General features: G+C 57.1%; 1 protein-coding gene across 1 annotated transcript; it reads right to left on the bottom strand.

The window, feature by feature from the left end:
* Window positions 1-668: 668 nt before the first annotated feature.
* WNT9A (Wnt family member 9A) lies at window positions 669-24,681 on the bottom strand. Its single transcript, XM_060006747.1, has 4 exons — window positions 24,545-24,681; window positions 5,206-5,462; window positions 3,855-4,117; window positions 669-1,594 (listed from the first exon to the last, which is right to left on the bottom strand). Exons 1-4 carry the CDS (start codon window positions 24,637-24,639, stop codon window positions 1,112-1,114), a joined length of 1,098 nt encoding a protein of 365 aa, XP_059862730.1. The 5' UTR covers window positions 24,640-24,681; the 3' UTR covers window positions 669-1,111.
* Window positions 24,682-24,990: the final 309 nt, after the last annotated feature.

Here is a 24,990-nt window from a genome sequence, read left to right as displayed (position 1 = left end):
TCTACACCCATGTCTGTCCCCGCCCTGCCTCCCCCACAGTGACAGAGAGCAAGCTGTGCCTTCCTCATGAAATGAACCTCCAAGGGGCTGGCCCTGCCCCTCTGCCCATGCCCACCTCTGGGGGAGAACAGGCCACCTTCTGCCACCCCCAGCCCCAGAATCTGCATTGAGGAGGCTAGAGTGTGGAGCCACGTGCCCGCAGGGTGCAGAGCAGGGCCCGTCCACTTCCCAGGTCAGCCTTGCTATGGGTAGCCGGCCTGGACCATGGGACCTGGCTTCCAGAAACCCTGAGGGTGGTGGCCAGACACAGCCTGCTTTACTTCTTCAAAAACAACGACAGCATGTCTCTCTGGATTTAGTGGTTTCAAACGACAAAGCAGATCAGGCGAACAGTTTAGGAGGGGGCGTGGAGGGGAGGGAGAAAGGGGCCCCTCCAGGCGAGGCTCTGCTGAGAGGGGGAGGAGCCACAGCCTAGGAGACTGCAGGGATGGAGAAAATAATAATTATATATTAGTTAAATAAAAATAACTTAAAAGTCACTGATATCACTCCAAAGAGAAGTACTCGATGTCAGAGGGGGCCGGCAGTAGAACCCCCGCACCTGGGCAGCCAGGCATCTGCTCTCTACCCTAGTGGTTTGACTCTAAGCCAGTGCTGGTGCAGGACAGGCCACAGGCAGCTCACACAGAGGCCATGTGGTCACGAAGGTGTGCCCACTGCTCCTCAGAGGGCACCCAGCGCAGGAGGGCCACCTGGTGACTCAGGGGGACACAGCTTGGAAAGCATCTGTGCAAAGCTCTCAGGTCATGGGGAGGGACAAACAGAGGGGATGCAGAGGTCAGACTAGGCCTTTGAGATGGGGAGATAAAAGGGCAGAGATGGCCAACCCAGCCAACTCCCTGGCCTCTGCCCCTGCCTTGTAACCAAGTATACTGGGGGCGCCCGGGTCAAGGACTCAGCCCCTGCAGGTCTAGACCCCTCACATGGCACACACCACCTGTACCCCTGCAACAGCCTGGCCAGGCCCAGGGGCTCAGCCCCTGCAAGTGTACACCCCTCACATTGCACACACTGCCTGCACCCCTGCAGCAGCCTTGCCAGGCACAGGGGCTCAGCCCTTGCAGGTGTAGACTTCCTCGCGCTGGGTGCACTGCCTGCACTCCACATAGCAGCACCAGCGCACCTGGCACTGGCAAGGCCGGGTCACCACCCGACTCTGTGTGTTGTGACCACGCCCGCAGCAGATACTCTCGCAGTTCTTCTCACGGTGGCACCTGCGGCCGGCAGTGCCTGGGGAGAAGCGGCCGGCCAGGCAGAAGCTGGGTGAGTCGTCCAGGTGCACTAGCTCCGGAGTGCGGGGCAGTGGGTCGCCACCACCCGTCCCTGTGGCCCGGCCCCGCGGTGGTGAGATGGCGCCGGCCTCGCCGGTGGCCTCATTGGTGGTGCTGCCCACCTTGAGCGCTGTCTCGTACTTGTGCTTCAGGCGCTTGCCCACCTCATGGAAAGGCGCCAGCTGCCGCCAGCACGTCCGCACGGTGCACGAGCCTGACACGCCGTGGCACTTGCATGTGGTCTCCACCCCAGCCTTGATCACCTGGGAGGGAGGTGGGCATAAGGGCCACTCTGAGCAGATTGGAGACCAGTCCCCAAGGACAACCCTCAGAGGGGCTGGAACTGCCATTCACCCCAGGGCCAGATCTCATGGCCCCCCAGACCCGGGCCCAGGCAAAGGGGGTCACCACTGCTCATCACCCAGGCCCCCTGGTACCCACACATGTCCCTCCCTCTCCAAGTCATGAACCACCCAGGACAGAAACCCCATAGCCAGCACCACACCTTCAGAGAGGCCACTGCAGCACCCTGAACCCACCTCCTGCACCATCATGGTCCTCCCTTCCCATCCCTGCATCCCAGGCTGCCCTCTGCAAGGCAGGGCACACCTCCCCGCTAGCCCCCCTGTCAGCACCCCCCAGGACCACACAGTCTGTCCTCAGCAGTCTGCTCCTTGAAAAAGTAAGGACAAGCAAGTTAGCTTGCCTAGTGGACAGAACTGGCCATGCCCCTGCCTGAGCACAGGGATCAGATGCTACTGCATGTGCAGGCACCATCCCCCACCCTGCTACTTGGAAAGTGGGAGAAAGCCTCCAGAGAGGTCCAGATGGGAGGGGGCTGCACCCACCGCACACATGCAGGCAGGAGCAGGCATGGCCCAGCACCCACACTCCGCTTGGGATCTGGGAAGCTGCCCAAGACCCAGGCTGGGCCCTTCCCCTCCCAGGACTTGGGTCCAACCTGCAAAGCCGTGGAGTCAGCCCAGCTGTCCCACGGGGCCTCCTGCCTGACTTTCCACACTGGGGTCCCTAGAGGGACACGGGGAAGAAGAACGGCAGGGGAAGGGGAGGTCCCTCTCCCAGTGGGCCCCAAGCCAGGCCTGAGCTCCCACACTGCCCCCAGGGAGAGTCGGCTCAAGGGGGATTAAGAAACATAGCTGCCCTCCAGCCAGGCAACAGAAGAGTCACATTTAATGATACTTTGCTGAGAAACCCGGACAAATTTAATTAAAACGAGGCTTACCCAGGACCAGTGGAGCTAATGGAGCACTTTCATATTCTGACTTTTCATTAATAGCTTACAAAAGAGCGAGTGCAGAGGAAAAGAAAGGGCCTCCCATGGGGGATTTAATCAGCCTGCACCCCTCCCCAGAGGGTGGAAGGAGAGGCAGAGCTCCTGTGGAATAGGGGGAAATTGATTCTTTAATAAGCCCACACCTCAGAACTCTGGCTTCTCAATAAAGAGGGGCTCAGAGTGAGGCTGGCATTAATGACCTCACGCCCCCCTCCAGCCCCTAGGCTGGGGCTCCATATCGCAAGGGCTGCCCAGCAAGCACGCAGCTCCCCCTCCCAGCCCCTGACTATCCCCCAGCTCAGGCTGGGCCTTGGGAGGCGTTTGACTGGCCAGCCTGTGCAGGGACTAAGAGGGTGGGGTGTTCTGTCCACAGTGAAGGTGGTGGGACCCGATGCCTCCTCCAGCGGCGTGGAGCCAAGGGGCTGGCGGGTGGGTAGAGAGTGGCTGCGGAGCCAGGTCCCCCCAGGTCCAGCCATGCCTGCAGCCAGCAGCTCCCAGAAGGGCCCAGCAAGAGAGCTGAAACAGTCCTTTTCACCTTGAGTCTTTTGTTTCAAGTTTCCTCGGAACAGTCCTGGCCACAGACAGGGTCCCTGAGGTAGCAGCCGCCTCCCCAGCTTGAGCCAGCCACACCCCCAGCTTTTCCCCGGGACCCCTGGACCACACACTTACCTGTTTGCTGTCCACCTAGGTCCCTGGTGACAGGACCACCCACCCCTCAGCCCTGGCGGGTAGGGACCAGTCCATTGTCTTCCTGGTTAGATGGTGCCCAGCAGGGAGACCCTCCCTGTGGCCTTGACCAGCCAGGACCCACCTGCCTGTTCACCAGCCAGCAGCAAGTAGGCCTTCTGGTTCCACCCAACCATGGGAGACCACGGGGCATCCCTCCATGGAGTTCCCCACCATGACAACTAGTATCCCTGCCCATCTGGTAAGTAATGAGCCTTATAAGCAGAAGGACTGGAGGCCCTGGCTGTCACCAGTGGCTGGAACAGAGCCCCAGAGGCAGCCAACTTCACCTCCTCCCAGCCCTCTCCACCACCAATGCCCCTCCCTCAGCCCCTGCACCCCAGCCCTTAAACACATATGCACCCTGCCCACCCCTCTGCACTTTCCCGCCCTGCTCCCCAACTCACACCACCTGCAACCCCACACCCACCCCATGCCCTGCCCTGTGCCCTGTGCGCCCCCCACCCTGCACCATTTCCCACTCCACACCCCACCCCGCTTGCCTTCACACCCACGAGGTTGTTGTGGAAATCCACACGGGCTCGCAGATCCTTGCTAGACCGCCGACCCAGGAACTCCTTGACGAACTTGCTGCTGTACTTGAGATTGTCCCCGCAGCCACCCCACTGCCAGGCCTCTCGGTTCTCCAAGTCAGGGGCCTCATCACAAGTGCAGCGCTCCATGCGGCCTGCACTGCACGCCTTGGCCAGTGCATGCGTCAGGCCAGCAGAGGAGATGGCGTAAAGGAAGGCTGTCTCCTTGAAGCCTGGGGTGGTGGGGGCAGGGGCAGGTCAGCAGGCCACAGCGGCCCCCGTCTCCCTCAGGTGCAGCCAAATCATGGCATCCCCAGGCACACATTCCGTATAGAGCAGGGTCTGCGGGAAGGATCCTTCCTGGTGTGTTCCATGCAGGGAGGGGCGTACCTGCCTGGGCTGCCATGTGCACCTGGGGACAGGAGGTGCTCCCTCGTGCCCCAGACATAGGACTGGTCAGGGGCAGGAGAGAACCCAGAGTGTACTGGGCCACAGGTGTGCCCAGCAATCGGAGACCCTATCCATCTGGGTCTCCAACCTACTAGACTGGCCAGGGCCCTCTGTGAGCCTTGCCATGCCCTGGGCCTCAGGTCCCTAGTTTTGTTTTTTTTTTAACATCTTTATTGGAGTATAATTGCTTTACAATGGTGTGTTAGTTTCTGCTTTATAACAAAGGGAATCAGCTATACATATACATATATCCCCATATCTCCTCCCTCTTGCATCTCCCTCCCTCCCACCCTCCCTATCCCACCCCTCTAGGTGGTCACAAAGCACCGAGCTGATCTCCCTGTGCTATGCGGCTGCTTCCCACTAGCTATCTATTTTACATTTAGTAGTGTATATATGTTCATGCCACTCTCTCACTTCGTCCCAGCTTACCCTTCCCCCGTGTCCCCTAGTTTTTAAAACAACGCTGTTGAGAGACTCAGATGAGAGTCCCCCTCGGCACCCTCATGCAGAAGGAGACACAAGAGAGGAGGCTCCGTGCTCTGGGCTGGGGCACCAGCTGGACCCCTGCTCCTGTGCCCAGGCACCGGGCCTCAGCCACTGCCATGTGGCAAGAGCCATCAGAGCTGCCTCAGGCCTTGTCACAGCTGACCACATGTGCCTTGTGCCACCAGCAACTGTTTCATGCAGGTGTGAGAAGGGACCGGGCATGGGGGAGAGGGCAGGAGGCAGGGGAAGGGGTGATCGGGGGGGTCAGATCCCACCCACCGCCCAGTCACCTGGAACTCAGCTGAGGTGCTGCACTAGGGGCGCACACCACGGCCAGGAGGTCCTGCCTCCCTGCTCCGGCCCAGTGTCCCAGCACACTCACCTCGCTTGAGCAGACTGGCCCGGTAGCGACCCTCCAACGTACAGTTCCAGCGCTCAAACCGGAACTGGTACTGGCACTCGAGAGCACTCATGCTGACCGCTTCCACCAGCGTTTCAGCCACACCGGGGTCCCGGCGGCACATGCGCCGCTGCTTGCGCTCCAGCTTCAGCCGGTCGCAGGCCTTGTAGTGTGCCTGGGCAGCTGCTTCCGGCTCCAGGGTCAGCGGGAGGATGGTCAGGGGCTCACTGCCCGTCAGCCTGGGCACAGAGAGGCCAGAGTGAGCCCTGCCCCAGAGGCAGAAGGTGGGCGCTGGGCGAGGGCTGCAGATGCTGGGGCAGCAGAAGAACCTGCTCGGCCGGAAAGCATGGTGGCAACTGGATAGGAGCCCCAGTGGGCCCACCTGGGGGACAGAAGGGGCAGCAGGCCCAGGGACGGTATAGAAAGGTCACAGAGAACCTGGCAGCGGAGGGGTGGTGAGAAGGCCGTGGGACCCTTGCCCACCAGGCATCCTCTCTACACCCGCTTGCCCCCATATCCACTCACGCCCTGCCCTGCCAACTGCTTGTGGACCCCTGCCTGGCCCCCTGCACGCCCTGGGTTCTCACACTGGCTGCCCAGTGAGCATAACTCGGGTATCCACACCGATGCTGACCAATCCCCAACAAGTCCCTTCAGGGAGTCACACCCCAGCTGACACCAGCCTCACTGCCCAGGTCTGATGACAGGGGAAGGAACACACAGCTAGAAACTCATACACACACACCTGGGAAGACTGCCCAGCCCAGGGTATTGGCCAAGGGCAGACAACCAAGGCAGGGAGCGGGCACAGTTGCCTCAGGCCGCATGAGACGTACATCTACTGTACCCTCCCCGACCCACTCCCATGTCTGCTTACCCAGCTTGCTCTAGGACCCCCACACTCTGCCATCCCCAGCTAGGGGTGCCCCCCACGGCCCTGTGGTCCCTTGAGGATGGCCCTGGCTCACTCCCTGTCCTGCAGCCTGTGCAGATGGCCCCCATGGTTCCAATGGGGTCTCCTGGAATATGTGCACCAGAAGGGGCCTCTCGTCCCAGGACCCAGGTGCCACCCGGGAAGTGGGCTCCTGGTCCTTGTGCAACTCCACCCCTTCTCTTGGCTGAGCCAAGGCCCTGGCCTGGGTCCGTCTTCCTCTGTCTGGCCTGCCTGCCCTAACTCCTTACCAGCTGCTCCATCCAGGGACTGACTGGCTCTGGCCTTCTGCCTGCTCTGTGCTCAGAACCATGGGCCTCAGTGTCCCCAGACAGACAACTGCACATCTGGGCTCCAGGAACGTCCAGGCCCAGCCCCACCCAGACCTTCAGCCCTCAGGAGGGAGAGGTGCCCACCTGGACGTGAATGGGGCTCAGAGCCCACCACTAGAAACAAGCCCCAGCCCCCACCTCTCACCTCAGCCAACCCCAGGAACCAGGGGTATCAGGAGTTCACAGATACTGGAGCCCCACACCATGCCCCATCCCATTTCTTGCTGTCCTTCCAAAGCCCCCTCAGGGGTACGGTGGCCACTGGGCTGACAAGGAGAGCTGCAGCTTTCTGCAGGGGAAGGGATGTGGGCAGGGCCTTCTAGAACCCCACCCTCTAACAGACTCCAGCAGTAATGCTGCAGGTTGAGGTTCCCCTGGGGACAACCTCGGGTACCACATTTTGTAGCTGCATGCACACACCCCCCAGCATGCCCTGCCCTGCCTAGTGGAGAGGGGAGTCGCTGCATATCCACCCTGGTAAGGGTGGGGCCCGTGCAAAGCAGAATCGGCCCTACCCTGAGGCCTCTGGATCCCGGTCCCTGAAGGAGTTGCCCCTGTCTCACCCTTGCTGATCAGCTCCCTGAGAACAGCAAAGCAGGATGCTGAGGCTTGGGAACCAGGCTGACAGGAGGCCCAGGCAGCACTGGGCAAGGAGGCTACCGGAACACCAGAGCTGACTGGTCAGGCCTAGGGGTGCAGAGCAGAAAGGACCACTACCCCCCACCTCTGCACACTTAGGTGCAGCATGAGTGAGGCCATGGTGGGCACCCTGAGAAGACCCACCCCAGGCCTTGGCCCTGCTCTCCACAGTGCTCAGAGCTAGTGTACCGGTGAGCTGTGGGAGAGCAGAGGTGGCAACTGCTCCCAACCCTGAGACCAAGGGCGTGGGTGAGCAGAGCCCACAGAGGCATCCCTGCCAGCTCAAGTCTGTGCAGACGTTGCTGAAAGACCCGTGCCCCTCTCCGTAAGCAACACTCTGAATCAGGAGGCCCCTGGGTGTGCTGTGGGAGGCCAGCATGGGTGCTGGCTAGAGGAGAAGCTCCAAAGGTCCCTGAGACACGGACAGATCCTTTGTGGGCCACTGAGCAGTGGGGATGCAGAGGCAGTAAGACCTTCGGGGAGAAGACACGTGAGCTTGGGGCTGGGACGATGCATTGGAGGGGTAGCAGCACACGGCAGCCCCAGTTACCTGCACCCCTTATCTAGCATTAGGACTTCATGCCTAAGGACATGGGGATGTGGCAGAGGCTGACGTCAGGGGGCAGTTTTGTGGACTTCCAGGCCCCTGCCTGAGGACAGCTGCTGCACTGGGGCAGGGTGAGCAGGCAGGGGCCCGAGGACCCTGGGCTGGAGGCCGGAAGAGCCATACTCCTCACACAAAGACAGCTCACACAGTGGAGACTTGTCCCCAGACAGGAATGTCAACAGCTGTGCCCAGAACTGCGTGCCACATGGCTAAAGCGCTGTAGCCTCCAACCAGCACATCCCCCAGGCAGGATTCAGATTAACCAAGCTCCCACCGCTGCCAAAACATTCCGGCATCCAAGAAGACCCCTACTGTAAGGCCATCCTGGGGGGACCTGGGGCCAGGCTGGAAACGGACGAGGAGAGGGAGACAAATGGCAGGTGATGCTGCCTTGCAGTCTTCCAGGAGGCATTGGGGGTGCCTGTGTCCAAATTCTGCACATGGGCACTGAGGACAGGGCCCCCCCCCCCCACCTGGTGCCAGCCTGTGTCCACACTGCACATGAGGAGCTAACTCAGGGGTCCCCCACACCCAGGGCCAGTCTACATAGCTACAGGTAGTTTCACTCCCACCTGGCCTCAGCATGTCCACCAGGGTATCAGAGGCAGCTCCATAAACACAGCCACAGGCAAGCTGACACTCTCCTGAGGCCAGGTGGGGTCTACATCTGTTCTGGGCAGAAGGATGTTGAGGAAGGGTCAGCTCAAGTCCAGGAATGGCCATCTGAAAATCGTGTGGCCACATGGCTGAGGCCTGAGGCCCAAGGGCCAGGCCTTTCCCCTGAGCCATCACCCAGCTCCCATGGTAGGCATGAGGCTGAAACCCAAGGGGGCAGCACTGCTCTACCCCCCGGTGTCCCTCATCCCAAGATGGCACATCCCCACCTCCCTTTTATGGGGGCCCAGCTGGCCCCTGCCCAGGCCCCCTTAACAGTCAGTGTGGACTCAGTGCAGCCAGCCTGTGAACTTATGGCCCGGAGTGCAGCAACAGAGGACAAACCCTCACGGAGGTGCAGGGGTGAGACAATGCATGGGGTACAGGGAAGAGGGTGGCCATCAGGTGGGTCCGGGCTCAGTGGAGAAGGTCCCAGGGACAAGAGGCAGAAACGACAACACAACGAGGAACCCACAGAAGTGCTGGAGGAAAGATGAGAGGTTCATAAAACATTCTTAGAATCAGGGAGGCTTTTGTCAGAGTGACTCAGAATCCAAAATGCCTTTAAAATTTAATAAATTAGACTATCTAAATGTACAAGAATCTCTGCACAGCAAAAAGTAGCATAGAACCCCAAGACCAACAGAGGAAATGCTGCAATTCAGATCCCAGGCCAAGGACCAAGTTTCTTTGCTTGTGTGTGGGCATGTGCATATGGGCACATGTGCATGTGTTGCATGTACATATGTGGACACAGGCGTATCTTTTCCTCTAGATCAATAACAAAGGAATCAACTGTTAATTGGATACAGGATATGAACATACAGTTCAAGGGAAGGGAATATAGCTGGCTGTTAAAAACTTATTTGCATTTCACTCAAAAAAATGCAAAATAAAACTATATTGAGGGCTTCCCTGGTGGCGCAGTGGTTGAGAGTCCGCCTGCCGATGCAGGGGACACGGGTTCGTGCCCCGGTCCGGGAAGACCCCACATGCCGTGGAGCGGCTGGGCCTGTGAGCCATGGCTGCTAAGCCTGTGCGTCCGGAGCCTGTGCTCCGCAACGGGAGAGGCCACAACAGTGAGAGGCCCATGTACAGCAAAAACAAAAACAAAAAACTATATTGATAGGTTATTTTTCATTCATCAGAGGAGTACAAATCAATGTCTGATAGGATTATTGTCAAGGACACAGGGAAGGAGGTGTTCCTCCTTGGCTGGAATTCTGGACTGACATATCTATAAAAATTCACCCACCAATTCTCTTTCTAGAAATACAGACTACAGATATGTTATATTAAAACATATAAGCAAAAAAAAAAAATTTAATGTCAGCAGCAAGAAAAAACGTACAAGTGTATGTCACTCACATGTTACCCAATGCAATCAATGCTGTCGTGCAAAAACACTGGAAGCACTGTTTGGTATTCAAAAAGACTGGAGATTGGCTGAATAAATGGGCTCCATCCACTCCAGTATTCAGCAGGCCTCAGAAATGCCGCAGCCCACCTGCTGTGTACACTCAGTGCAAGGCACAGGCCTACCTCTGCAGAGTACCTGCGTGCACACCTGTGGGTGCACGGGGCAACCCAGGATAAAGGCAGCCTGGGGCAGAGGAAACACGTTCTTCTCCCTTATGGCGTGTGAGCCACTCACACGTTGTCCCATGCACTTGTGGCCCATTCAAAATGACAAAGTTCAACATACAGCCAGTGGCATGGAGAAGTCCCTCACAGGCTCTCAGCCCTGTATGCCAGCCTGGAGCAATGAGCCTCTGCCCACACAGCCTATCTCCAGGGGCTGCGCCTTCCAGCCCAGAAAGCGCCCAGGCCACCCGGCACAGCACAGACCCTCCAACCACCCAGCTGCCCACACCAGTGCCCCTGCCACTGTGCTCAACACAGCTGCCCCTCCCTCTCTGTGGGCATCTGGTCTGAGACAGGCGGGTCGATGGGCACATAAGCCTGCCCAGGAAGCCCATGGAGGACTTGAGTCCAGGTTGGCTGCCCTTGCTCCACCTGGCTGTCCTCTCCCAGCGCTGGACCCATTTCCTGGGAAGAAACGAGACCTAAATGTTGGTCTGGTACTTTACAACACTCAGGTATCTTCAAAAGATATAATACACACATGGAAGTGAGCAGCACAACTGGGAAACACAGCTCTCACCCAGCTCAAGAAACAGCCTTGTGCCCAGGCACTCTCAACTGCCACCACTAATGTCATAAACAATCTCCTAAACATCTTCCAAAAGCTTCCCCATCTTGCTGTGCACATCCAGCTCTCCATCCAGCTGACACCAACATCTGCCCATGAAGTATGGTGGGGCCAGCATCCCTCCCTCAGGATCCCAAAGGTTCCATCTCCTCGCTGCTCTGTGATGTCACAGCAGCCTCACATGTGGCTCATTTCCAGGCTCCACCCTGGGCTAGTGTCACGAGCTCCTGACGTTTTACTGGGATTCCGTCAGGAGCTCCTTCCAACAGATTCCAAGGGCACACGTTGGCTCTGCATTTGCACACACGTGACAGGGTTTGCTGGGGTGGTCATGACTGCTCTGTGCAATTTTTTAAAATAAATTTATTTATATATTTTTGGCTGCATTGGGTCTTCTTTGCAGTGTGCGGGCTTTCTCTAGTTGTGGCGAGCGGGGCTACTCTTTGTTGCAGTGCACGGGCTTCTCATTGTGATGGCTTCTCTTGTTGCAGAGCACGGGCTCTAGGTGCGTGGGCTCAGTAGTTGTGGTGCACAGGCTTAGTTGCTCTGCAGCATGTGGGATCTTCCCGGACCAGGGATCGCACCCGTGACCCCTGCATTGGTAGGCAGATGCTTAACCACTGCGCCACCAGGGAAGTCCCCTGTGTGTGTAATTTTGAATCTCTCCATTGGTGAGAACAGCATCTCTCTCCATTTACTCAGGATTCCTTCCTGCCTCTCTCTGAAGTCTTACACGTTCCCCCACTGAAGTCTGAAGTCTTACAGCCTCCCACAGGGCTGGCCTGTATTAGAGTCAGTCTGTGTTCCAGAGTGATAGTGTATAAAAATAAAATAACTTTATAAAGTCAGTCTTCCCTCTGTTGCTGACCTACAAAAGTCCAACTGACCCTATGCTGATTTAGTATTTGGTGACCTTGCTATGTGTTGTAATTCATCTCTGATGATTTTCAGATGCTCTGTGTACAATCATGCAGTCTGCAGAGACACCAGTCTATTTTCTTACTATGCGGTTCTTCCTGCCTTGCTACACTGGCTAGGGCCATCAGCATAATCGTGCAGAATCTGCCAGCTACCCTCTGGGACCCAGCCTCCTGACCCCCAGCTCCATAGCCACCAGCCAGCACAGAGCATATGTGGCCATGAAGTGAAGGAGAGAACTGTGGGCACCACCACCAGAAAGTGGGGACCCTCATCCTTGCTCATCTCTGCTACCCAGACCCACCCCTCCAGACGCAAGGGTGCCCTAAAGACTGGCACTACAAGGCGAGAGACCAGGAGTCAATGCACTCACAGAGCCAGAACGTGATTGCTACATGAGAGAAAAGACTCCCATCATGCTTGAGGGTCTGTTAAGACAATTGGCATCACCCAGATTTAGACAACGGTGACGACAGGCATCCCTGTCTGACTCTTGGTTTTAAAAGGGAAGCTTTTGCCATTTCACCGTTAAGCATGAGGTTTGCTGTGTGTTTTTCTGGACACCCTGTATCAAGTTAAAGAAGTTCCCTTCTGCTTTTAGTTTGCTATGAATGTTTTTAAAATCACAAATGGATGTTGAACTTTATCAAATGTCATCCCTGCATCTTTTGATGTGTGATTTTTCTCCTTTAATCTGCTAAATTGAGGAACTTCACTAATTGATTTTTCTAATGTTAGACATTAAGCATTCCTGGAATAAACCCAGTTGGCCACGATGGGTTTTATCCTTTCTCTGTTTTGCTGATGTAACTTGATGATGTTTTGTCTAGGATGTTTGCATCCGTGCTTGTAATTTTCTTCTCCCATGCTCTTCCTGCTGAGTTTCAGTGCCTTAGCAGGAGTTTTTTTTTTTTTTTAATTTCCTAGAAGAGTTGTGTCAGATTAGAATCGTGTCTTCTTGACTGTTTGGTGGAACTTGCCATGAAGCCATGCAGGCTGACCTTTTCTTGGTGGAAACATTTCTTTTCTGGTCCAATTTCTTTTTCTTTTCTTTTAGAACACCTTTATATATCAAGATATAATTCACTTACCATAAACTTTGCCCATTTAAAGTATATAATTCAGCATTTTGTAGTATATTTGCAGATATATGCAAACACCACCACAGTCAATTTTAGGATATTTTCATCACTGCAAAAAGAAACTACTTAGCGTACTCTTTAGCTATTACCTCCCTATTCCCCTCCCCCAACTCCTGGCAACCACTAATCTACCTTCTGCCTCTGTGGGTCTGCCTGATCTGGACATTTCCTATAAAAGGAATCAAACAACGTGTGGCCTTTTCTGACTGGCTTCTTTCACTTAGCACAATGTTTTCAAGGTCCCTCCGTGTGGTAGCATGTAATAATATCCCCTTGTATGGATATACCACATTCTATTTTTCTACTCCTCAGGTGATGGACGTTTGAGCTGTTCAGTCTTTTTATTTATTTTATTGATTTAATTTATTTTTTGGCCGCGTCCTGTGGCATGAGGGATCTTAGTTCTCTGACCAGGGATGGAACCCGTACCCTTGGCATTGGGAGCGCAGAGTCTTAACCACTGGACTGCCAGGGAAGTCCCTGAGTTGTTCACTCTTCAGCTATTGTTCATAATGCCACTATGACCACTCATGTACACATATTTTTGTGAACATATGTTTTCATTTCTCATGGGTATAAACCCAGGAGTGGAACTGCTAGGTCATAGAGGAATTCCATATTTAATTGTTTGAGGAACTGTCAGATTGTTTGCCACAGTGACTATACCACTTTACATTCCCAATGACCCAATTTCTTTGCTTACTATAGTGTTAGTCAGTATTTCTATATCTTAAATCTGTTTCTGTTACTTTTTTGGTTTTCTCCATTTCCTCTGAATTTGCAGATTTATCAGCATGGAACTGTTCATTACATTCCCTTGTTTTTGTTTGCAGAATCTGTGATGATGTTCCCCGTAGCTGGACACTAGCACTCTGAGCCTCCTCTTCACTGGGTTAGTCTCCTCAGGTGTTTCTAAGACCTTCCCAGAGAGGGATCTGTTCATCTCTAATGCACGTTTTTTTTGTTGATTTCTGCACTACTTCTACTTTCTTTCGGTTTACCTTACTTCTCTTCCTCACTTTTGTGATGGACACTTGCTGAGTGCTTTCAAATGTCTCTCCACTTCTAAAATATGCATTTAAGCTACCACTGTGGCTGCTTCAGCCTCTCCGAAACTGCAGCCTCAGGGCACCAGACTGAGTCTGACACAGCCCCAGGTCACTGACTAAAACAGTCACAGCTCAGATCACTGTGCTGAGTCTGAGTCTCTCTCTACTCTCATTTCCCTCTTTACCTTATGGCCCATTGAGCTGGTGTGTTCTCTCTCCATCCTCTTATGTTCTCTATCCTTACATCGTGTGTCTCTCACCCAGAGCCTATAATTAGACTCAGGACGTGACCACAACCCCAATCACCTCAGCCTTATGCCTGGAACATTTCATCCACTGGGGTCCTGGGGTCTCAGTTTATCCTTTCTGCTGGCCATGCCTCTTCTTTTTCTTTTCTCCTCTCCTGCCTTCTTTTGGGTTATTTTCATTATTCTCCTTTTCCTTTTGTTAATTTGAAGTCATATATTTCCATTATTTTCATGGTTACCCTCAAAATTACAACATGAGTCTATAAGTTACCCATGTTCAATGTTGGTCAATACCACCCCCTTCTCAGTAATATGAGGCCTGAGAACACAACCTTGCTGACTCCCTGGAATTATATGCTGTTGTGTATTTTAGTTCTACATTTAGGACCCAACAGGAAGTTGTTCAATGCTCCCTTATCCCCTCCTTCCCTGTGACCTTCTCCTTGCTGTTCACTCCTTTTTGTGTCTGGAACACAGCAGGGCCATTTCCCATGCCTAAGCTGCGGCGTCAACATTTCCTTCAGAGCAACTCTCAATTTGTCTGAAAATGTCTTTATTTCACCCTCATTTTACAGTAATCTTCACCAAGCGTAGAGTTCTTGGCTGGCAGTTATTTTCTTTTCATGCACCAAGGGGATGGTCCCACCACCTCCTGGCTTTGCTCTCAGTTCTGAACTTAGCTGTCAGCCTGACAATCCTTGGAAGGTAATCTGTATTTTGTTTTTTGGGATTGCTTTGGTGTTTTGCAGTTGCAATCTGTCATGTTCTGGCATGAGCTTTTTTTTTTTTTTTTCTGCTTAGAAAGACACTGGGCCTCTTGAATCTTCTTGATTGTTCTGATCAGTTTCAGAAAAACTCTCAGCCATTCTCTCCATGTATCACCCCATCAGTTTCTCTTCTCTTCTACCTCTGGGCCTCTGGTGGAGCATGTGGGACCTCCTCACTGTGTCCCCAGGTTTCTCACCCTCTCTGCTTTCTGTGTATCCGCCTTCCCATGCCACACTCTGTGTAATTTCTCTTGACCCATCTTACAGTTTGCTAATTCTCTTCAACTGTTTATAATCTGCTTTCAAATCAGTCTACTACTTAAAATTTTTCCCAGTGCTATTTGGTTTTTCCAAACTTGCTGGGTCAGTTTTTGTGGCTTCTCATTCCTTACAGATATCCCAAGCTTATCTTGCTCCTGCAAGCACAGTGAGAGTTGTTTTATTCAGTGTGGGATGCTCTGTTTACTGGTCTGCTGCCATCATTTCTGCAAGTCCTTTGGCTGCATTTCCCTGCACACCAAGCTATCTCTGACCATATGCTGGTCGCCGTATTTGAGAAACTGTTTGCAGGAATAATCTGAAGCACAGGATAAAGGTCCCCAAATTCACAGCCACCTGGAACCTCAGAATGTGCCTTCTTTGGAATAAGGCTCTTTGCAGAAGTAATCAAGGTAAGGATCTTGAGACCAGATCATCCTGGATTAGGTCCCACGTTGCTGAGGGCTCACCCCGCTGACGAGCTCTGCAGAGAGCACACTCCAGCCCTGGGGCAACAGGAAAGAACCTAGGACAGACAGAGCCAAGTCTGGGGATGCCCAACCCCCTCTGTGGACCAGGCCTGAGGCTGTCATGCCTGACTGCTTGGGGACTACTAGCGCAGCCCCTCTGAGCACCCAGCCAGTCACACATCCTCACATCTGCCCCAAGGACAGCCAGGTAGCGGGACGGGCATTGTCGGAAGAGGGTGGGTGCAGGTTTGGCCCGCGCTGGTACTGGAGCCATCCTTGTCCCACATCACTCAGCCCCTAGAACACCTCACCCCTTCTCACTCACAGTTGGGGTAGGGGAACAGATTTCGATTGCCCTTCCTCCTGCCTACAGGCCCAGCCACCACAAGGGCCACCCTGCCCGCAAACCCAGCTCCCCAGGCATGGGGAGCTGAGACCCTGGGCTGGGCGGAAGGAGAAGAGGCCGGAGTTCCAGAAGCCACAGCGCCCTGCCAAGGAAACCTCAGCCCCACCAGACGGCGTTTAATTTCTGTGTGAATCAAATTCAAAACAAATTCCAGTGCTGAGAACTGGTTCTGAGATTAACCCTCCATCCTCCCGTGGCCTGCAGCCTCCCACCCAAGCAGGCGGGTGTGGGGTGGGCATAGACGCCACCAGAGCCTGGGGCTCCCCGAGAGCTCCACCATCACTTGGTGCCCTGCCGTGCCAAGGAGGAGGTGAGGGCCAAGGGATGGGGCTGAGCAGGGCGGGAGGGCAGCTCCCCGCATACAGGTCACACTGTGGCAGAGACCTTGTGTCTGTGACAGCTGTCACCTCCATCAGCTGTGAGAACTGCCAGGCCCCGACTTCCCCACCTCATGGGGCCCGAAGATTCCAGGGCACGAAGAGCTCTTAGTCAGTCCGCAGATCCATCACTGTCCAGGGGATTGCCTAGCTAAGGCCTGGCCACCCTGGGGGTCAGCTGGCAGACACAGGACTCAGCAAACTCCACTACACTGGGACCCACAGCACTGCCCACCAGGCCTGGCACCCCCAAGCCTAACAGAAAGGTCCTCATCCACACGAGGCCCCTGAAGCGAGCAGAACTCGTGGGACCCCCAGACTCTGAGGGCCACCAGCCAACTGCCCCCTTTCCAGAGCAGGACGGTGGAGCCCAGATTGGACAGTGGCATGCCGAAAGCCCCCAGGAAGGTGGCTGAGGCTGCATGGGACCCCCACATTCACTGACTGCCACAAGGAGAAGACGGGCTGCAGTGGCTTCATGGAGGAACCAGAGTGACCAGGCCACCTCTGTGCCCTGGTCACCACACCCCCAGGCCTCAGAGATGGCTGTGGACCCACGACGGGGCTGCCACAAAGGACAGGCAAGATGCAGGGCAGGTGCTCGGAGAGCCACCGGACCCCACCACCACTGCCGCCACTACCAGCATCACTTTGATATCTGGTTTCCTTCCTGGAGCTGGCCTCCCAGGGGCCTAGCACCATGCCAGACACAGATGGGGAACACTGGGACAGCCTCAATCAACACCCCACCCTGGGGTGGCCTGAGGCAGCCACTGCTGCTCCCTCTGTCCAAGAGGGAGCCAGGTCTGGTGTGCTCTGGTCTGGGAGCCCCTGGCAGCCTCTACTCTCGGGCCAGACCACTTCCCTGGCCACGTCTACCTCAGGTATCGCTAAGAAAAACAAACGCAGCTTGAGGCTTGCCTTTTTCCATTCCCTCGTCCGGCTGCCGGTCTCGAGGTGCAGGGCCTGCCAGCTGGGCGGCCGGGTTTCCTCCTGTGGCTAGGGGCACCAGGCCAGCCAGGAACCTCACTGGGAGGAGCAGGGGAGCATGGCGGGCTGTGCCCGCAGGTCACAGAGCCAGATGGCCAGCACACCACCCAGGTTGATACTGTCCTGAGTGGGGCTGCCCTCCTCTGGAGACCCTGGACCAGCCCACAGATGTCCGTTAATGATTAGTCCCTGCAGGAAAACAGGCTGGTCATCGTCCAGCCCACGCTACCAAGCCCCACTCCAGAGGCCTGCTCAGACCTGCTATGCACCGTGGGCAGCCACCTGCTCCCACCTCCCCGACCCTCGCTCAGTGGGGTCCTCAACCCCCACCTCCCACCCTGGGAGCTCCAGCAGAGCCCTCTCCCCTCAGCACGGCACCACAGCAAAAACGCCCGCAAAGCCTCTGTCCAACATCTAGGCCCCATTGTCTTGTGTCTGCTGCACCTGGCCCACCATCCCTGCGCTGGAAGGTGTAATGGCCCAGTCAGCAAGTGTGGGTGCAGCGTGGTGGAGGTTAGGGCCAGGGGTGAGCAGGGGGCTGGGCCACCTGGAGAACGAGCACCTCAGACCCCACACCAGGCTCCTGGGTGCAGAGCCAGGAAGCGGAGGGGCCCCCTCACAGGCCTCGGAAGAGTCAGCCCAGCGCAGTTTGGAGGAGACACCACAAGGGAACCTCCTGGCTTCCCCAGAGGTGAGCTACAGGTAAGGAGTGATACTTCTGGGCTATGCTCTGGCTTCCTGGAAGAGGCAACAGCTGAGGCAGACGCAGGAGGATGGGTAGCCCCATGAGGACAGTGGCCCTGCTCCCCACCCACCAGAGGCTGACCTTCAAGCAGGGACCTGGCCTCACCCACTTCCCAGACAACTGCGCCTCCTCTGAAACCTCCTGCAGTCTGCTGAGCCAGGGTGGGCACTGCAGGGGCACCCCCACCTCTGGGACAATACACAAAGGGAGCCGGGTGCCCCCCAGGCTGGGATTAAGGGGGCTGAGTGCCGGCCCTGCTGACAGGTGTCATTTTTCTACAGCCAGGAAAGCCAAGCCAGGCCCCTTATCAGCTCATCGCTCCTCCCCGAATTCAGGGCCCACAGCCCCCCGGGAGGAATCGTGTGTGTGCATTCTTTTCCAGGAGAAAAAATACCCACACACTTCTATTGTCCTCTATATCACAAGGCCCCTGGGGTGGGTGGTGGGCGCCACCCTCAGTCTGGGGCCACCCTGAGAGCCTGGGCAGGATCATGCTAGTGCCCATGGCTCTGGAGTCAGGTCCTGGACCACAGTGGCAAGGACGGGGGTGAGATTAGGCCAGCTGTCCTCCCGTCCAGACGGCCGCCGGCTGTGGCAGAACATCTGCTCACACAGCTGAGGGGAGCCAGATGGCGGCGGCTTCCTCCTCACCTCAGACCCCACCAAGAGGCCACCGGACTCCACAGCCTGTGTGCACGAGATTCCCAGCCCAGAGGCCCAGGCCTGGCCTGATGCTCCCACCTGCCTCTATCTGGTCTCTGTATTAGGGGGCCAGGGCAGGGCCCCCCCAGGAGCCTATGGAAGGGGACAATAGGCCAGGCAGGGGCCAACGGTTTGGGAGTCCACAGCCCCCCAGAGAAGACTGGCCAGGAGAAGGGGGGAGGCAGGAGGGACTCTGGAGACGAGAGATGCAAGGGGCAGTGAGCTCCCCAAGGGATCCCCTCTGCCTCCCCCGCCTGCTCTTTCCAACTGCCTCCCCATGTCTGCCCTGGACCCATAGGCTGGGAACTGGAACACCTAGGTCCCTCTACTGGCCACAGAGGTCCTGGACCATAGTCCAAGAAGAATCCCCCCTCCTTTGCAGGCAGGAAGCCCAGGCCCCTCCACACACCACCCCTCTATCCTCTCCTGTCCCTGGAGCTCCCTTCCCTGACCTGAAGCCCTCCCCACATCCCCAGGCACCTTCCCTCAGCCTGCTGCCCCTGCCCTGCATCCCTCGTCACCTGCTGTTCTGAGGTCTCACCCACAGGGCTTCCAAGGGGCCTCAGCAATCTCCCTGCCAGCCCCTCAGCTGCCCTGGACACTGTGGATAGGGCCCCATCGCCTGGGCCCTCCCCCACCTCAGCTGCCAGTGCAGGCCTACCCTCTCCTGACCCTCTGAAGCACACTGCTCTCCATGGCCTCTCCCTCAAACACCAGACCTGAGGCCTTGCAGGACTGTTTCGGGCATGTCTGTCCAGAGGTGGGTCTCCATGGGTAGCACCTGCTCTGTTGCCCAAACCCACGTGACTCCCCAAGCTCCTGCCTGCTTAGCTCACAGCACCACCACCCCTGGCCGGGGAATCCCCTGGGATACCTCTCCCTCTGTCAGCCCCTCCCTAGCCCCAGTGGACTCTGGGTCTCCCCAGCCTCTCTGTGAAAGGCTGACCTCCCCTACAGGTGAGCCCCAGCCCTCAGCCCCATACACAAGCCCGCCCAGCCCCTGTCAGAGCTGTCTCGTTCTCTTAGCAGGGCTCCATCTTACCCCTTGCCCACTCACAGGCTCACCGTACAGCCTTGTCATTCTACCATTCTACCATTAGGCTCGCTCCTGCTGCCCAGGAAATCTTCCCTCCTTCTTCCTACTCTAGGGACCAGCTGGGAGCCCCTCCTCCAAGCAGCCAGCAGGCACGTGGCCACACAGGACTGCCAGCTGAGCCCCAGGCTCAGTATTCAGAGAAGCAGAGGAGATGCCCTCACCTCCTGGCGCTGGGCAGTCGACCCTCCCTGACCCGCACTCAGAGCCCTCCCTCACCCCAGTGACAGCAGCCCCTCTGGGGCAGACCTCGAGCACAGTGCCAGGGCCCCCAGCTAGCCCCAACCCCAGACCAGGCTCCAGCAAATGAACAGCCACCTGCACCCTGGCCCCCCACATAGTCCACTGGGGGCCAAGCAGGGGGAAGATCTGTTGTGAAGACCCATGGGTGCAGCCCCTGTATGAAGGGGTGAGAGCATGCCAGCTCACAGGTCAAGAAAACAGGTTTTCCTCAGTCCAAGAATAGATCTAGAACATTTAAAGAGCTCTTACAACTCAACAGAAAGACAAACAACTGAGCCAAAAAGTAGGTAAAGAAACTGAATAGACATTTCCCCAAAATAAGACAGTATAAATAGCCACTGTGCACATGAAAAGATGCTCAACATCACTAGTCATCAGGGAAATGTAAATCAAAACTACAACGAGACACCACCTCAAATCGACCAGGGTGGTCAGAATTTAAAAACAAACAAAAAAATATGTTTTCTTTAAAATCAGAGAATTAACAAGCATTGGCGAGGAGTGGAGAAATTGGAACCCTGGTGCATTACTGATGGGAATGTAAAATGATGCTGTGGAAAACAGTTTGGTGGCTTCTCAAAAGGTTAAACGTAGCATTACTATACGATCCAACAATTCTACTTCTAGGTATGTACCGAGAAAAACTAAAAACATACAGCCAAAAAAAACGTGTACACCAATTTTCACAGGAGCATTATCCACGATAGCCAAAAGGTTGAAACTACCCAAGCGTCTATCAACAGATGAATAGGTGGAAGAAAACTGCCCTATGTCCAGCTAGTCAAATATTATTTAGTCACAAAAAGGAATGATGTACTGATTCTTGCTACAAAGGTGAATAAATCGTGGAAACAGCATGCTCGGTGAAAAGAGCCAGACGTGAAAGGCCACATATGGTATGATTCCATTTATATGAAATGTCCAGAATAGGCAAATCCACAGAAACAGAAAGTGGATTAGTGGTTGCCAGGGGCTGGGGGAGGGGGAGACGGGATATGAGGTTTCTGGGGTGATGAAAATGTTCTGGAATTAGATAGCGGTGCTGGCTGCACAGCCTTGTGGGTGTATTAAAAACCACTGAACTGTATACTTCAACTAAGTAAATTTACAGGATGTGAGTTACGTTTCAATAACAAAAAGACCTTTGGCCCTAAGGCCAATTGCCCTCCCCCATGTGCAATGGTCCAGAGCACCTCAGCTGCCTTTCAAACTGGCTCCCAGCACCCCTCATGGGCTAGGGAAGCCCTTAGTGTCACGCCTGGTGCTGCCTCTTCCATGCAGGCCTCCAGGCTACTTGGACCAGAGAGTTGGGACGAGCCCAGACCTCACAGCAGTGCCCCACTCCCCCACATCACCCTGCAAATGCTTCCTGTATAATGTGGAGTGCTGAAGCCAACACCACGAAAGAGCCTCAGGGCTCACCGTGCCCCTTCTTACTTCTATAGAAGATTAATCACGTTGGAAGCCTCAGGCCTCCGCTGGCCTGTGCAGCCCCTGGATGCCTGTCTAGCAGTTTCCCCAGGGGCCTCTGCAGGGGGCTGGCTCAGCACACACACGGGACCTCTAAGAAAGAGGCAGCAAGGTGCTGGGGAGCCCAGACCCTGCTCTGGCAAGCACAGATCCCCCACATCCCCAGATCCAGCCCCTGGCTCCAGGCTCAGGGGAGCACAAGGGTGGCTTGCCCCAGTGCCTGGGGCATCCCTTCCTGAGCAGGTTTCAGCACACAAGGCCCACCCTTTAGCTCTATATTCTCACCTGAGGATAACGCCAAGAGAGGAGCAAAGTATGGGAGAGCCCACCCAGATCTATGGGGTGGGGCAGGGGGCTTGGTGGTTGGCAGCAGGGAGGGGTGTCCAAGTTTGTATCTCAAACTTGCCACAAGACCTTGGGACAGTCTTTTCCTCCTTAGAGCCAGGCTCCACTTCCTTCCAAGAGAGCATCAGGCCAGCTGTCTAGGCCCCCAGAGCACAGACATCTCTGTAGCCCCAGGAGAACCAGATGGAAACACCACCTGCTAATCACACCAAAAAGAATGGTCAGGCCAGGGAGGAAGAGAGGAGAGCCCCTTTCCCATGGCAGGCAGGTGACCTGGAGGGCCCTGCCTGGTGGCCAGAGGCTGAGCAGGACAGCAGGAGCAGGGCGGGTTGGGTTGCAGCCTGGGGGGGTGGGGGGGGCGGGGCGAGGAGGGCTCCCACCACCCACGTGATCCTCCCCCAGGCCAGCCTCTCTGGGTTTCTGGGCTGTAACTGGAGCTGCCCTGCCTGTGAGCCTCTGTGCCAGGCAGAGCTTTCAGAGTGGGGGAAGGGAGAGGAGGGCTGGATCCCAGCTCCTTCCCCCTGTTCCCTCTGTACTTGGGGTGGGGAGGGAAGCCCCAGCACAAGGCACAGAGAGGCCCCCTGGCTCTGGCCCAGCCCTGCCTGGCCCTGCCTGCCTTGGGCCATCTCCTCCTCCCCCTCCCCTCTGGCTCCTGCCCCTTTATTAAGCCCGGAGAAAGGGCCCCAGACCCAGGCTCAGCCAGTCACTGCTAGCCAGAGGCTGGGCCTCCATGCCTGGTGCTATCCTGAGTGGACTCCAGCACCAGGTCCCTTACCTTCCCTGCCTGTGGGGCTGGCACAGAGCCTGCCATCCTCCAGGACCTCCATCCACCAAGCTGAGTCTTGTCTCTCTTGTCTGGTGGCAGGGGGAGGGGGGAAGTGGGGTGTACCCCCAGCAGAGGCAGCAGAACTGCTTTCTATGCTACCCACGGGGCAGGACTTGGGAAGCCTCATTTGAGGGGGCCTTTGGGATTAAAGAGCAGGGCCAGAAGGGCTAGCTGGAGAAGCCACAGGGGCTCCAAGCCCTCCTGACTTGCCACACAGCCACTGGCCACACTTCCCTGAAGGTAACAAAGTGCAGAGGAAACACGGAGAAAAAGAGGGATGCTACAGGGGTTGGGATGGAGGGTGGGAGCCAGGACCCTGAACGCCACCCTGTGGGTCTGATCTTCCCAGAGAGAAAAGGCCAGCAGCAGGGAGACTCCAAGCAGAGCACAGCGTGGCGCAGACAAGCCTAGGGTGTGTCTGAAGCCTGGTGAGCAGACCCATGGCTGAGCCCGGACAGCGAGAAGGCACAGCTGGCTGACAGGCCATCGTGACTCACCGTGGACCTGCAGCCAGACAGCCAGCCTCTGACCCTCCCTCTGCCCGAGAGGGTGAGGCAAAGGCTGCACAGATGGCATGCAGGGGCGTGCCAGCCTCTGCACAGCCTGGGCCCCAGGCGGGCCAAACCCACAGCCACAGCTCTGGCTGCGGGGTGGGGTCTCCAGGGTAAGGAGACAGGGAGCTGACCCTGGAAGACAACCCAGGAAAAAAGAACAGGAGAAGGGGGAGGGGGGAGAAAAACACAAAGGGAAAGTTTCCCATGAAAATATTTTATTTTCTTTGAGAACAGGATACACCTGCAGGGCTTCTCGCCCAGTCGGCCTCTCCCCGCCCTGGCAGTGCCACATTTCTGGACCAACGGGGCCCTCTGCCGGCCAGGACGCTGCGCGCCGGCGCCTGGTCCAGGGGAGAGGGAACAGGTGACGACGGGTGGAGGGCGGCAGCCCGGGAACGGCCGCAGGGCACGCAGGACAGGGACTGGGCAGGACGCGAGGGTGGCCTCGGCTCCAGGAGTGGCACGGGGTAAGGAGGCGGGGAGACTGGGGAGATCCGGAGGGCTGCCCACACGATGCCACCCAGACCCCGGTGTGCCCATCTGCAGAGTACAGCGAGGGTCCCCAAAGCTCGCCCATCTGGACATCCCAGATCTGGGAGCGAGGAACGAGGAAGGGCAGGAAGGAACGTCGGAGAGAGACGAGCCCAAACCACACTAACTGCTGCTGCGGAGAAGCGCGCAGGACAGCGACCCTGGAGGCGGCGGGAGGCAGCATTCACGGCTGGGCTGGGCCCTGCGCACCGGAGAGGTCCCACAGACGCGCTCCCGCGGGCCGGGGCCCGAGCGAACGTCAGAAGCAAAGCGCAAGAAAAATAAAATTCCTCCAGTCTGGAGTTTTTTTTTTCCCTTTGGGGCTCAGAGCAAGGAACATCTGGATTTTGTACGTATTTTTTTGTTGTTGTTAAATTAACTTCTCGAGGAGAGAAAGGAGGGGGAAACTGCAAGGGGGGGTGGGTGTGCAGGGGCCAGGGAGGCTCCAGACGTTTGGCAAGAAATCCTGGCCTAAGGGAGCCGATAACCAGAGCTTGGTGCCGGAGCTCCAGGGAGCCTCACGCACGGCCGCGGGAGCGGCCGCAGCGACTACGGCTCCGGGGTCACGGAGGACCGGGGCCTCACGCCAGCCCGTCGGGTACGCCGGCCCCTCTCCGCGCTCCGCGCCACGGGGACACCGACTCGCGGACCCAGCGACGCGGGCTCCGCAAACAAACAGCTCCAGGCAACCCGGGGGCCCTCGCTAGCCCGGGCACCGCGCCCCGCGCACCTGGGTCGCCCCCGCCCTCGCGCCCGCGCCGGCCTCGGGCACGGCCCGCCCGCCCCGCCCGCCGGGCTGCCGAGGCACCTACCCGAAGTAGGCGGCCGAGGGGCGCAGCGCGGCGAGCAGCAGCGTCAGCGCGAAGGCCGCGGCCAGCCAGCGCGCCAGCAGGGGCCCATCCAGCATCTTGCCGCTCCGCGGCGGCTGACCATCGCGCTCCCGGCCCCGCGCTGGGCGCCCCGCAGCCGCCGCCCTCTTATAGCGCCCGGAGCGCCAGGCCGGGGGCGGGGCGCCGGCCAGCTGGCCCGGCCCCGCCCGCGCCCGGGGAGGGGTCACGCCGGCGCCGGGGGCGGGCCGAAACCCGAGCCAGCGCCCCGCCCAGCCTCGTTGCTGCCCGGCCACTCGGGTCTCAGGGCGCGCCTCGCGCGTGGGAAGGGAGGCACGCGAGGGGGCGGGTGGGAACCGGGGCGGCCGGAAGGGGCGGGAGCGTGGCGGGGGCCGGGGGAAGGGAACGAGCCCCAGGGCGGCTGTGGGGGT

Source organism: Delphinus delphis, chromosome 3, assembly GCF_949987515.2.
Source record: "Delphinus delphis chromosome 3, mDelDel1.2, whole genome shotgun sequence".
Classification (NCBI taxonomy): Eukaryota; Metazoa; Chordata; class Mammalia; order Artiodactyla; family Delphinidae; genus Delphinus; species Delphinus delphis.
Note: the sequence above shows the minus strand (reverse complement) of the source record. Positions and strands in the feature narration are given on the sequence as shown.